At 49.0% G+C, this 14233-nt stretch overlaps 1 protein-coding gene across 1 annotated transcript in view; it reads left to right on the top strand.

The window, feature by feature from the left end:
- Positions 1-14233, top strand: part of DOC2B (double C2 domain beta) — a 63430-nt gene that overhangs the window by 42843 nt on the left and 6354 nt on the right. Inside the window, exons 5-8 of the mRNA XM_051992202.1 lie at positions 748-874; positions 5727-5884; positions 8868-8949; positions 11176-11272. Of these exons, the coding sequence (XP_051848162.1) occupies positions 748-874; positions 5727-5884; positions 8868-8949; positions 11176-11272 (464 nt within the window). The remainder of the gene's footprint in view (positions 1-747; positions 875-5726; positions 5885-8867; positions 8950-11175; positions 11273-14233) is intronic.

Below are 14233 nucleotides of genomic sequence, written 5' to 3'. Positions count from 1 at the left end.
CGTGAAGAGCAATCATGAAGTCATTCAGGGAGGAGGTGGCAAATAAAGCAAACCTTGAAGGAAACTGGGGATTCCAGGAGGAGACATGGAGGGAATTGGGGGCAGCCTGAGCAATGGAGGGGAGGGATAGATTGGGGGTGGCAGAGGAGAAAAACAGCAATCCTAAAAAAAAAGGGGGTTATACCCATTTTTACAGATGAGGAAATTGATACATTGCCATTGAATCCCAGTGAGACAGCACAGCAATACAGAAGCAGAGAAGGGACTTAGGATGAGGGAACAGAAGCAGATTAAGGTTAATGCAGGAAGGCTTCTTGTAGGAGGTGAGCTTTAAGAATAGGGACTAAATTACATCATCATGGGGAAGTCCCAGAAGAAGAAAATCCCTTCACCAAGGCAGGAGGCGATGCCTGTTAATAAATTTGTTGCCAAAAAGTTAAATGACTTGCAGATTCACACAATGCTGGATTAGAATCCGAGTCTCCCAGGGCTCTATTTCTATTCACTTACCTCAGGGACTCAGATTAATACTAAGGTAAAATGGCGTTCACCGAGCCTTCTTGACTTGGGTCCCCCTCTACCTCCTCTTAGAGAAGAGAATAGGGGCAGAACCTGCTCCCCTCCACAGCTCCTCCTGGTCCTCCCTTCGACCTATTTAATTAGCTTATTTAATTAATTAAATTCTATTTCATTAACCCCGGATACACCTGACTCCGCTCCCTAACAGTAACCTGTCTTCCTTTCCAGGATTTCCGTCTGTGACGAGGACAAATTCCGCCACAATGAGTTCATCGGAGAGACCCGGATCCCCCTGAAAAAACTAAAACCCAACCAGACCAAGACCTTCAGCATCTGCTTGGAAAAGCAGCTTCCAGTGAGTAAAGGTCAGGGAACCTCTGGCGGCCGATTCCTCATAGAGCCAGAATAAAGCTGCCCAAAGTCACAGAAGGGAAGCATCAGGTGGCATTTGAACCCAGTTCCTATCATTCTGAGGGCAGCTGAATGTTAGCGTGCTGGGCCTGGAATCAGGGAAAATCATCTTCCTAAGTTAAAACCTCTTTATGATCCCATTTGGGGGCTTTCTTGGCAAAGGTACTGGAGTGGTTCGCCACTTCTTTCTCCAACTCATTTTACAGATAGGGAAACTGAGACAACTAGGGTGAAATGACTCAGCCAGGGTCACGCAACTAATAAGTGTCTAAAGCCAGGTTTTGACTTAGGAAGATGATTCTCCCTGACTTCAGGCCCGAAACGTTAACATTCAGCTGCCCTCAGAATGATAGGAACTGGGTTCAAATGCCACCTCAGACATGGTCTCTGCCCTCACAGAGAGACAACCAGAGAGACAAGACTCTTTCTATGGCATTTCATAGGTAGGGAGGAAGCTCCCTCTACCAATCAATCAATCCAGGAACATTTTTTTTTTTTTGCTAAGGCAATTGGGGTTAAGTGCCCAGGGTCACACAGCTAGGAAGTATAAAGTGTCTGAAACCAGATTTGAATTCAGGTTCTTCTGACCTCAGGGCTGTACTCTATCCACTGCGCCACCCAGCTACCCCTCCATGAGCATTTCTTAAGTGCCATGGGGTAGCTCGGTGGCATAGGAGTGCCAGGCCTGGAATCAAATCTTCCTGACCACCAGTTTATCCATTACACCACTTTGCTGTCTATAATCAAAATGTGTTGGCTACATTGTGAAAATTCTAAATTGCAGACAAAGAGAGAAAGTCATGTTCATCACAGTGACAGCTTGATCAGGAAATAAATCAGGACATTTGCATGAGGAACTTCTGCTCTAAGTCTGATCCCCACTGCAAGCAACCAAAGGAGACAGAGAGCAGGGAGGGAGAGAGAGAGACAGAGAGACAGAGACAGAGACAGAGAGAGACAGAGACAGAGACACACAGAGAGAGAAACAGGGGTGAGATTCAAGGAAAAGAAAAGCTAGAAGTGGTTTACAATGATAGAATCCTACAAAGATGGCTGTGGCTTACAGGAATAAGAAAAATGGGACACAGGAGAGCTCTCCTAAGGTCCCATTGGACCATTCTTGCTGGGCTGCCTTGGAGCTCCTGGTCTGGTCACGGTAGAGAAGTTCTGAGCCTCTCAGCTCCCAGAAAGTGTGAGTAAGAGACAGAGATAGAATCATAGAAATAGAAAGAGGGAGGGAGAGGCAGAGAGAAAGATGGAGAGAGGGAAACAGAGACAGAAACATAGAAAGAGGTAGCGAAAGAGAGAAATTGAGAAAGATGGAGAGAGGGAGACAGAGAAATAGAAAGAGGTAGGGAAAGACAGGGAGAAAGTTTGAGAGAACAACAGAGAGAGGGAGATAGAGACAGACAGACAGAAAGACAGAGGGAGAGATTGAGAGAAAGATAAAGGGAGGGAAGGAGAAGAACAGAGACAGAGAAATAGAAAGAGGATGGGAGAGATAGAAAGAGACTGAGGGAAGGAGACAGAAATGGAGAGAGATAGAAAAAGGAAAGGAGAGTCAGAGAGAAAGAGATTGAAAGAAAGATGGAAGAAGGGAGAAAAGAGGGAGAAGGGAGAAGAGAAAAGGGGGAGAAAGAGAGAGAAGTAAAGTCCCAGAGTTATTTATCATATACTTTCTCTTCATATTAATCAAGGGCTACCCATAGTAACACAGGTCTGTGGCCAAGCAGGTAGGGGGCTGCCCCTCTCAATGAGACCCCCATTCTAGCCGGTTCCCCAGCATATCCTCCTAATCCTTATATATACATCCTGTGTGGATGATCTAGTAGATAGATTTCTAAACCTGGAGTCTGCCTCAGTCTCCTCATCTGTAAAATGGGGAAAATAACAGCACTTGCCTTCCAGGGTTGTTGAGATAAATGAGAGCTTTATGTGCCAATAGAGGGTTGGAGGCTCCACATGTGTAGTGAAGCCCCAAGTCCTTGTGTGTGGCTCAAAGGGAGGCACAGCCGACATCGCTAGATTGTAGTCCTTGAACCCAATGGGAGATTTTCGTTCTTGCCAGAAAGGGAAACAGGATGCTCTATCAAAGGGCCACTCGGCTCTCCCAGGAGAAAGGGGGCAGTAGGCTAGCGGTGTATTTATCTGCTCCTTTAAACGCTGTCCATCTGGGGGACATGATTTGTTCCACCTAACTTCTGGTCACTTGGGGAGGAGGGCCCCACGCTTGCCCCATTTCCCACCTAATACCAATCCACAACAAACACACAGAGAGAATAGCAAGGAAGCCCATTTATCCAGATCAGAGCAAAACAAATCAGAGAGGGAGGGAACCTATGTCGGACAACATAGAGTGAAGGAGCTCTCCCATTGGGAGTGAGACAACTGAGCTCAACCAAGATTGCGGGACCCGGATCTCACTTAAGGGGAAACTCCCAGAAGTCCCCAGAGTAGCACAATGGAAGTAGGGTCAAGACTGCCAGCTCCCCTTCACGGCATCCCAGTCTTTCCCTTCAGCGAGCTGAAGCGGGGTTAGCTTCTCCCATTTTCTCTCTCATTGCTTGAAGAAGCCTGGCACATGGAGAGTCCTCAAAGGCTGCAGTGCCTTTGACTGTCATGAAGGACAGGACCTTCTTCTCTACCATCAGGAGGGAGTTCAATAACAGTAGTTTGGGGACAGTGGTTCCATTTGTAAAGTGCTTTGCAAATCCCAAAGTACAGAAAGGCAACCATTCAGTATTGGGACTTGCAATTCAGAATCATTGCTATGGCTCCAGTTTGTCTTTGATAAAAGAGTCAACATGGCAGAATGGCTACAGGGCCAGGAAGACCTCCCTCGGATGCCCCCTTTGTTCCTGAGAGGCCCTGGATGGTCATTTAACCTCAAGGTGGGCACCTAGGCCACAGAAGATAAACACACAATCCTCAGGTCAACACACTGAGCGCCACTCCAGATTAAAATGTCCCAGAACCAGATTAAAATGTCATTGGAAAAAGTGTAAGAAAAATTTTAGAGGCAGCTAGGTGATCCCAGCCCTGGAGGAGGACCTCAGACACTTACTAGCTGTGTGATCCTGAACAAGTTGTTTAACCGCAATTCCAGAAAGAAAGAGAGAAAAAGAGAGAGAGAGAGAGAGAGAGAGAGAGAGAGAGAGAGAGAGAGAGAGAGAAAGAAAGAAAGAAAGAAAGAAAGAAAGAAAGAAAGAAAGAAAGAAAGAAAGAAAGAAAGAAAGAAAGAAAGAAAGAAAGAAGAAAGAAAGAAAGAAAGAAAGAAAGGAGGAAGGAGGGAGGGAGGGAGGAAGGAAGAAAGGAAGGAAGGAAGGAAGAGGAAAAAGAGAAAGAAAAAAAAAGAAAGGAAGGAAGGAAGAAAAAGGAAGGAAGGAAGGAAGAGAGAGAGAAAGAAAGGAGGGAGAGAGGAAGGAAGGAGCTAATGAAGGAAGGAACAAATGAAGAAAGGGAGAGAGGGAAGAGAAAAGTGGGAGAGAAAGAGAGAAGAGGGAGAGAGAGATAAAGTGGGAGGAAGGGAGAGAAAGCAAAAAAAAAGAACAAAGAAAGAAAGGAGAAAGAAAGATAAGGGAGAAAGAGAGAGGGAAGGATGAAAGAAGAGAGAGGAGGAGGGAGGGAAGAAAGGAAGGAAGGAAAAAGAGAGTATTAATTTGTGGTTTTCCAAGCACAGGAATCCATTTCTCTTTGAAAATGAAGGACTAAGTTGCAGAAGGCCCAACCTCTGGCCTGCATCGGTAAAGGAAGTTTCCTTACCAAGATCTATCCATATCAATGAATTAGGGCTCAAGATTTGTTGGGCATTCATTTCAGTCGCCTGAGTCTCTGGGACCCCATCAGGCAGAGGTCCCGGAGCGGTTGGCCATTTCCTTCTCCAGCTCATTTTTCAGATGCGGAAACTGAGGCAGGGAGGGTGAAGTGACGGGCGCAGGGGCACCCAGCTAGGAAGTGTCTGAGGCCGGATTCGAAGTCAGGGAGATGAGCCCTCCTGACTTCCACCCGCTGTGCCACCCAGCTGCCAGGGGGCGCTGTTCTATCTTTTTAAAGTCTTCATCACAGCTGGAGGGATAGAATTAGGGCCACGTGGCGTTATCCTTACAGGCCAGGGTCTGGATGCTCTTGGCGAGTCAGACGCTCCCTCCCAGGAGGTGAAGAGCAGCGCCTCCTGCCGCTCTGCTGCCCTGTTTGCCACAGAGGGTCCACCCAGCATGGGGGAGGGGAGGGGCTCCTCAGTCCCCCCTGACCTTGTGAGCGTAGGGGAACCATCCCCCTGTCACCCTCTTCGAGCCCTGTCTTTGTGTCCTCGATAGAAGGAAAACCCAGGGAGAATATTAGCATGAATGTGATCCATGTGCCTTGAATCTTGTCCCGGTTCGCAGCTTGGGGAATCGACGCCTCCCTCCCCACACCGGCTTGGGGACCGTCTCCAGGTGGGACACGCCGCAGCTCCCTAAGATGTGCAGCCCCGGCTCCATCCGCTCCGGCCTTGGCGCCTCTGGCCGTGCTGGGTGACAATACCTTGGGTCCTGGAGCTGTAAGGGGCCCCGGGAGGCCATTGCCTGCCACCCCTCCATTTTACTGAAGAGGGAAAGTGTCCAGAGTCTCCAGGGGCCGGCTAGGAGCTCCGGAGTCCTCCACCTGCAGCCTCCCTCCCCTGCGCCACAGCCGAATGCGGGGCTCCCGTTGGTCCGGGCGGAGCCCCCTGCCGGCCACCATGCGCCCGTCCTCGCTGCCCCCTGACCGCCAGAGGCGGGGCCGGCCTTGCTACCCTCCTTGTGCTTCCCCCGCAGGTGGATAAGACGGAAGACAAGTCCCTGGAAGAGCGAGGACGGATCCTGATATCCCTCAAGTACAGCTCCCAGAAGCAGGGCCTCCTAGTGGGCATCGTGAGGTGTGCCCACCTGGCGGCCATGGATGCCAACGGGTACTCCGACCCCTACGTGAAAATGTAAGTGGGAAGGGGACCCCAAATGGGGCATCCCTCCCCCTCTATCCTTCCGGGCTCCGAGATCTGGGGGGGACCTCCAGGACGGGCTCATCAACCCTCCTTTAGTGAATGAGTTAACTCCTCGTAAGGATAGCAAGCTATCAGCACAGTCACATGGGGAACGGGGCCGCTAGGGGGCGCCATCCGCGATCCTCAGGGCCACTAGGTGGCGCCACCCGCGATGCTCAGGGCCACTAGGTGGCGCCACCCGCGATGCTCAGGGCAGCAGGGTTTTTCCCAAGCCGACCAAAATGACATCCCTGTATTAGAGTCCAGTTTCAGACCAATGGGAGCTCGCAGCGCTCTGCCACGGGTCGGGCCCAAATAGGCCCTGTGAACTTTGAGGTCGAATTAGCCCAAAGGGCAGCCGGTGCTTTAGCGCTCTTAATCCAGCACCTGCCCCTGACTCTCCCAGCCTCCCCATCATTTCGTGCCCCGCCCCGGTGCCGTCTGGGCCCCTCCCCTTCTTTCCCTCCTCCCTGGAGCCCTTGGGCCAGGCAGAGGAGGTCACCGAGAGTATAACTGATAGATATACAAAGGGGGGAGGGGCACAGGCGCAAGAATCAGAAATGTTTCTGGAGACTGGCTCTAACGGGTAAGCTGAGGCAGCTGCGGGGGGGGGGTGCGTAGAGCGCTGGACACGACCCTCACAGTCGTGGACCTTCTGCCTCAGTTTCTGCATCTGTCAGATGAGCCGGAGAGGGAAACGGCAAGCCAGTCTGGTATCTTTGCCAAGCAAACCCAAACGGGGTCGGGCACGTCTGAAATGACTGAACAACAACTAACGGGTAACGGCAGCCTGGGTTTGGATTCCACCCGGGATTAGATAGCCCATTCTGTGTCCCAGTCACTTCATCTGTGAAATGGGGCTTTGACTGTGCCTGCTGGGAGGGTCTCGGATGCAAAAACCCCCCTCTGCACATTGTAAAAGCCCCGGCAAGCGGCTCCTCAATGCTTCGGGGGTCCTGGGGCTTTGAAAGGAGAGTTAGAAAAGCGTTTTCCAGGTCCCAGCCAAGCAATCCGCAATGGAGCGGCAGCGCCCCCTTGTGTTCACAAGGCACATTGCCGTTTACACAGAACTGCATTAGTAAATGACCGCTAGCCCTGGGAATTCCGGGGATCCTTGAGGTCAAAGGTGCTCTCCGTGTGACCTCAGTTTCCCCATCAGGAAAAGAGGCTCTCTCTGCACTGTTTAACAATTTTGATCCTGGATCTGGAAATAATATTTCTGAAAAATGAATTTATAAAACAAGAGGTCTAGATTGGCCAAACTGTCCGGCCTTCTCATTCTTACAAATAAGGAAACTGAGGACCCCGGGGATGTAGTGACTTGGGTGCGGTCACACGGGTGATCCCCATGAGAGGCGGGAGATCCCCATGAGAGGCGGGAGATCACCGGCTGGAGAGCCAGCTTCGAAGATCCGAATTCAAATTCTACTTCTGACACAGGCTGGCACAGAGTCAGCGCTTTAATCAATGAGAACTTGTGAGGAACCAGTCATAGCTTCTTAGATCTAGAACCGGGAAGTACCTCCAAGGCCGCCTGGATTCATCCTCTTCTTAGATGAAAACATCAAAGTGATTTGCCAGAGTCCTGCAGTAAACTGACACAGGTGGGATCTGAACCCCAGGGGTGGCTGTCTCTAAGTGTTCTTGCCACTGGACTATCCTACCTCTAGGAAACCACTGTTCTAGGGAAAGGAAAAGAGGGCTGATGAGCACCGCAGAACAGAACATTTAGCAAACTGGGGAACTGCGCCTTTGTTCCCATAGCTGTCTATTCTCAAGATGCCCATCTTGTCTCCCACCTCGAAAGAGCAGGTCTGAGTCATTCATCCCACGGGCCTTTATTCAGTCTCCACAACACAGTGAAGCACATGTATACATAGAACATTAAAATACCAAATGTATTTGCAAAGTAACTTAGAGGCAGAAATAGCAGAAAGCAGGGAAATGTTCCATCCGAGAGAGGCAGTGGGGTCAACATATCACAGCATTTGCCGAGCCTGATTCCCAAAAGAAAGAGAAAATCTGTGATTTCTAACTTTACCTGGAAATGCAAACACACTTTCATTTCCCAATGTAGAAAGCTTTATCCTATTTTTTGTTGCTGCTGTTAATCATTTCAGTCATAACCCTATTTTAGAGCTTTCTTGGCAAAGATTCTGGAGTGGTTTGCCCCTTCCTTTTCTACTCATTTAACAGATGAGAAAACTGAGGCAGACAGGATTAAGTGACTTGGCCAGAGTCTCACGGCTAGTTAGTGTCTGAGGTTAGATTTGAACTCGGGAACCAGTCTTCCCGACGCCAGGCTCCCCGTTCTATCCACTGCAATATCTAGCTGTCAGTTATGCTATTTACTATTTATTTTTTATAAATAGCCCTTGGAAACGGAATTATAAATGAAAACTCATGGATATTTCTGAAAAAAATGAATTTATAAGATGATAGGTCTAGATTGGGAAGGGACCCCAAAGGCCAAACTGTCCGGCCTTTTCATTCTTACAAATAAGGAAACTGAGGATCTCGTGGATGTAATGACTTGGATAAGGTCACCTGGATGATCACCATGAGAGGTGGGAGATCACTAGCCTGACAGGCAGTGGATAATATCGGCTAGAGAACCAGCCTTGAAGCCAAGGAGATCCAAATTCAAATTCTACTTGTGGCACATGCTGGATAATGTGAGTGGGCAAGTCACTTCACTCCTGCCTGTCTCCGTTTCCTCATCTGTAAAATGGGAATGGTAACACCTCTAAAGATTGTTGTGAAAACTCTCTGAAAACTTTCTATCATGGCATAACTAACACTGAATTAAAGTGGATTTAGTGCTGAGGGAAATCCCTGGAAATCTTTCCTCACCTGCGGAAAGTTCCCAGCCAGCCAACCCGACCCAACATCCGACGCTTCCCAATCCTGATCAGTGTCTTGGTTATAATTATAGATACCTGAAACCGGACGTGGACAAAAAGTCCAAACACAAGACAGCTGTGAAGAAGAAAACCCTGAATCCGGAATTTAATGAGGTACCAGGGGAGCGGGGAGACAGAATGAGGGCAGCCCAAGGCCCCGCAGAGTGATGCCGGCCTGAGTGCAAGGGGTCAACTGACTGGGCAAATTCCCAGAATTCCCTGGACCAGGCTCTGGGCAGAATTTCCAGGAATGCCTGGCCTTCCACCATGAAAGAGTAGCTCCGATTCATTCACCCAGGAGACCTTTCTCCAGTCCTCACCACATAGTGAAGTACATGCACAAAAAAACATTAAAATAGAAAATAGATTTGCAAAATAATTTGGGGGCAGTCAATAGCAGAAAGCAGGGGAAGGGTTCCATCCAGCCTGTGCAAAGGTGCAAAGAGAAAGGGGCAGAAATACTTTATGGAGGGACCACAGCCAGACTGGATTGACTAGAATATGGAAGGCAAAAAGCAAGGGAGGGAAAAGAATAAGCATTTATTGAGCACATTATCAAGCAGCTTAATTTATTATTAAGCACCAGCTATTAGGCTAAGTGCTTTACAAATATTAAATCATTTGAGAAAGTTGAACCTGGAAAAGCAAACTTAAGCCAAATTAAGAAGGGCATTAAAATCCAAAGAGAAAAGTTTGCCTTTCCTCCCAGAGGCAGTAGGGAACGGCTGAAGCTTCTTGAATGGGAGTTAGAATTGTGATTTGGGGAAATCGGTTTGTGATGGTTTTGTGGAAGATGGATTAGGGAGGGGAAAGGCTGAAGTGGGGAATGGCTGTGGGAGTAAGCCAGCCTGGAGGGGTTGATGGGGGGGGGGGTTAAATGGAGTGAAGGTGACAGGCGTGAAATTTATTGTGAGATGACAGTATTACACAGGCCCTGACGCCAGATACCGTGGTGGGAAGGGAGGGCAAGGGCAAGGGACCCCACATCTGGAGGCCATGGTCTGTGCCCCCAGAAAGCGGGTCGGGTCAGACATGTGAATCACCCAGACCATAAACCTGCTGTGAATGCAAAGCTACACATAAGCCACTGAAAACCCAAGTGCTCCTGGGCCTCAGGGTAAAGGAAGAAGAATGGGGAATAAGTTCAATGTAATTCTCCTTATGAGAAAATAGAGCTTGGATAAATAATAATAATAGCTCATGTTTCTAGGGCACCTTAAAGTTTACAAAGGGCTTTATATGACGCATCTCGTTTGATCCTCCCAAAAACTCTGTGAGGAAGATGTTATGATTATCCTCACTTTACAGATGAGGAAACTGAGGCTGAAAGCAGTTAAGACGCTCGCCATGTGTTGGAGGCCAGTGTTTGAAACCCGGCCCACCGATCTGGTCCCTTCCTCCTTTAATTATTCTGGATAATTAGATGTCGAGTTCTGCTGCTTCTCTATCGCTAAGGGACCATGAATGCTGTCTCACTGTCCCTTAGCCAAAGCCCCAGTTGCCCTGTCCTAGTTTTCTGAACTCTCCTTCCAGCCTGGGGTAACTGAGGGTTCTGGTAAAATCCCAGACTTTTAAGGATCTTCTCATTAACTCCCTTAACATCCTTGGGTTCTCCTGGGTCACTCACCCGGTCTTACCCTTCTTAGCTGGACCCTTCCCTTGACAGCAGCACACACCCAAGGTCCCCACTACACAGAGCAGGTCCCCGCTACGCAGAGCAGGTCCCAAAGCCCCCTGGGTCTGGAGACGGCATGGGCGTCTCATCCGCTACATCCATCAGCAACTTCTGCTCTCTGATTCCTGGTCTCAAGATTGGGGGGGGGGAGAAATTACATGAAGAGAGATTGGCCCAGATTGCTCTATCACCAGCACACCTGACATAGGTGTGCAATGGGTGCAGGGAGGCTGCGTGCGGTCTGAAGCCAGGAAAACTGGAATGGACTGCCTTAGCCGGGGGTAAGTTTCCTCTCACTTTTTTTTTGGGGGGGTCTAACTTAAATCTTACCTCTGTTAAGCCCTAGACACTTCTCGGACACTTAGTGAAAGGCCGTTTCACCTCCTCCCTATAGCTCAGCTTTCTTAACCAAAAGTGGGGAATAGGGAGGGGCTGAAGAGGGCCACTTGGACCACAAGATCTGTGATCTATTCTAGCTCGTATTACAGATGAGGAAACCGAGGCTCATATAACTCCAGTCATTTCATCCTTGGGCCGTAGCAGAACCAAGCTCCGTCCCCAGCCCCTCAGCCTCAATGACATCCGCACCTGGCAGTGAGCCGGACCTAGCTGGCCCACACAAGCTTCGCTGATAGCTTTGTTCTGGTTTTGTTTTTGGATGGCAGGAATTCTGTTATGAAATTAAGCACGGAGACCTGGCTAAGAAGACCCTGGAAGTCACTGTTTGGGATTACGATATCGGCAAATCCAATGATTTCATTGGTAAGGAAAGGGAATGGTCCCAGACATCCAGGGGAGGAAGGCACAAGAAGAGGGGGTTCCTGGGATTTAGAAAGCTGCCGAGAAATGAGGGGAAGGGACGGGGACTCCAACCTGAGTTAGCATGGCTTCCTGCGTAGGACCAACTCGGTGAGGAACGATTATGTCATCCCAAACCTTGGGCAGAGAATCCCACAGTCAGAGCTAGGGGGGCACTGCTGCTGTTTCATCCGCATTTCCTAAATGGTGTCCTTGGGACACCTGGTATTGCCCCCTGATCTGAGCAGGATTTCTATGAGAACATCCCTGTGCTACCCCAAACCAGCAGGAGGCCCATCGGACCCAAGGGGGAGTCTGGGCCAAGCATTCAGGCAGCAAGCATTTATTATAATAAATTATCATATATTCATATTATATGTAATATGAATAACATATAATAATAATATTATAAATCTACTATGTGCAAGCACATACAAAGAGCTTACGTTCTAATGGAGGGATTCATGGGAGCCCCAGCCCTCTTGGAGCAGAATCCTCGCCCTTCTGCCAGCACCAAAGGCAGGACTGGAATGGTACAAGAACAACTCTACGGAAGTCCCGAGCCCGGCTACCAGCGAGGGGTACCAATGTCAGCAGTTAGGCAGGGAAGGCCTTCTACGCAGGGCTTCCCATAAAGTTTGGAAGCTTTGGACGCACTGCCACAAAGCCCCATCCAAGAAGACTCACTGATGATTTACCCCGATATCAGCCATCAGGACTAGGAGAGTGAGCCAGGCAAATGCCATCTGGAGTACTGCTCCATCACCTGCAAAGTTGTAGGGGATTCACAAGGCAGGACCACCCAAAGACCACAGGCTGCCATGGAGCCCGTAAATCTTGCCCACGGGCCATGAAACGGTGTTATCCCTCTGAGTCTGCCACCTTGCTGTCCTGGTTACGATCCCCAGCGGAAAGCCCCACACTCCTTCCTTGCCCGGCCTTCAGGCTTGGAAGACTTCTGGTGGGAAGTAAACGTCCCATCTGGGACTTCCCATCCCTGTAAACCTTGACACCCCCCACCCCAGGAGTCTCCCTCTGCCTTGCCAGCGGCTTTCACAGATAGTCTTTGTTCCTGCCAAACCTTTGGCCCAAGATTAAATATGGTGGCCCATGACCTTGACTGTGGAGTACCATGGTCACAGAATCCTTTCTTGGATTTCAAGCCCAGGAGTTCTTTGGTCTGGGAAACACTAACCCAATCCCCTCATTTTACAAATGAAAAAACTTAGAGCCGGGGCAGGAAATGGGACTAAGTGAAAAGTCACACAGTGAATGAACTGGTGGTGGAGCTGACCATAGGAGCCATGGTGTCTCAATTAAATACCCCCAAATCGGGACCAGGGTGAATATAGCCTTGAGCCCCTGGTGGGGTTAGATTTCTTCAGAAGCCCTGGAGGGTGTGGAAGGACATGAACCCGAGACAGAAGTTGTGGCGGCTCTGGAACAGTGGTTTCCTAGCTCGTATTCAGTTGCTACTCTGTGTCCACTATGTGAAGTCCTGAGTGGGTTTCTGAGAACTTTCCAGGGAAAACAAAACGAACAATGATAGTAATAAATCAAATGAGATGTTTATAAAAGAGAGAGAGAGAGAGAGAGACAGAGACAGACAGAGAGAGAGAGCAAGCAAGCGAGCATAGTAGGTGCTATATAAAGTTTATTATTCAGAACCCACCAACCTGGAAAAAGTTGGAGAAGGTATTGGGGGACTACTCGCTGCCCAATTTTTCCGCTGTAGTATCTTTCAAAAACTACCTCCTAAGACCTTAAAAAGGCAGCTAGGTGGCGCCATAGCGCATAGAAAGTGGGACCCGGTTCAGGGATTCTCCTCTTCCTGAGTTCAAATCCAGCCTCAGACACACACTAGCTGTGTGGCCCTGGGCAAGTCACCTTACTCCGTTTGCCCGTTTCCCCTTCTATAAGAAGAGCTGGAAAAGGAAATAGCCAACCGTTGCAGGATCTCTGCCAACTAGGGTCACAGAGAGTTGGACTCTACATTCTAACAAATGAGAAAATCTGAAAGGTCTACGCTGGTGCAGGAAGGAGGAGGGTTCAGTGAAATCACAGACTCTCATAGGGCTGAAATAATCCCATTTCTGTGACTCTTCAAGGTTAATGAACCTTGATTGTGTTCTTCTATATAACCCTGTGGTTGGTAGTAAAAAATGTAAATTATCCCCACTTGACAGAAGAGGTAACTAAGGCCCCAAGAAAGATGAGAATTACTGGCCCAGAGTCACCCAGACATCCAGAGTCAGAGGTGAGATTCAGAGTTGTTTGTCCAAGGCCGCAGTATGAGAAAGACCTTTGAGAACATGTTTAGAAGAATGGCACATTAAACCTCTATTGGATTACTTGCTGTTGAGGGGAGGGGAAGGGAGAAAAATCTGGAACATAAGGTTTTGCAAGGGTAAATGTTGAAAACTATCTTTGTATATATTTTGGAAATAAAAAGTTATTTTAAAAAATCCTTGAAGGGTAGACAGAATCCCCACTCCAGGAGGCTTGAGAAAGGGGGCCAGGGGTTGGTTGAGAAAGCTTCACAGTGAGGAAGGGGGTACATCAAGATATCCTGATCCTTAATAAATTAGAGAACTTTGAAGATGGAGCCAAAGGTTTTTATTCCGGCCCATTTTAGCTTAGATGAGGTTCAAGGGCCAGAAGCCAAACTCTCAGGGACAAAAACACTGGGCACTGACACCGAGTGGTGAGAGGTGAGTGATGGTCCCTCAGAGGGGCGGCCCTTGGATTGGGTTAGCAGGGGGGCTGCTGCCTGAGACCGCAGGTGTCAGGTTCTCAAGGTGAGAGGGAGAGGCTTTCACTGGACCTTGTTCCTGGTTTTGATGTTACCAGCAGAGAGCCCCCGAGAGTGACCAAAAAGGGCTTGGCTGAATAAAATAGGGAATGAAATTGGGAGTCTGGGAAAGG

Source organism: Antechinus flavipes, chromosome 4 (genome assembly GCF_016432865.1).
Source record: "Antechinus flavipes isolate AdamAnt ecotype Samford, QLD, Australia chromosome 4, AdamAnt_v2, whole genome shotgun sequence".
NCBI classification, from domain to species: Eukaryota; Metazoa; Chordata; class Mammalia; order Dasyuromorphia; family Dasyuridae; genus Antechinus; species Antechinus flavipes.
The sequence above is the reverse complement of the archived record's forward strand: the minus strand, read 5'-3'. Positions and strand labels throughout refer to the sequence as shown.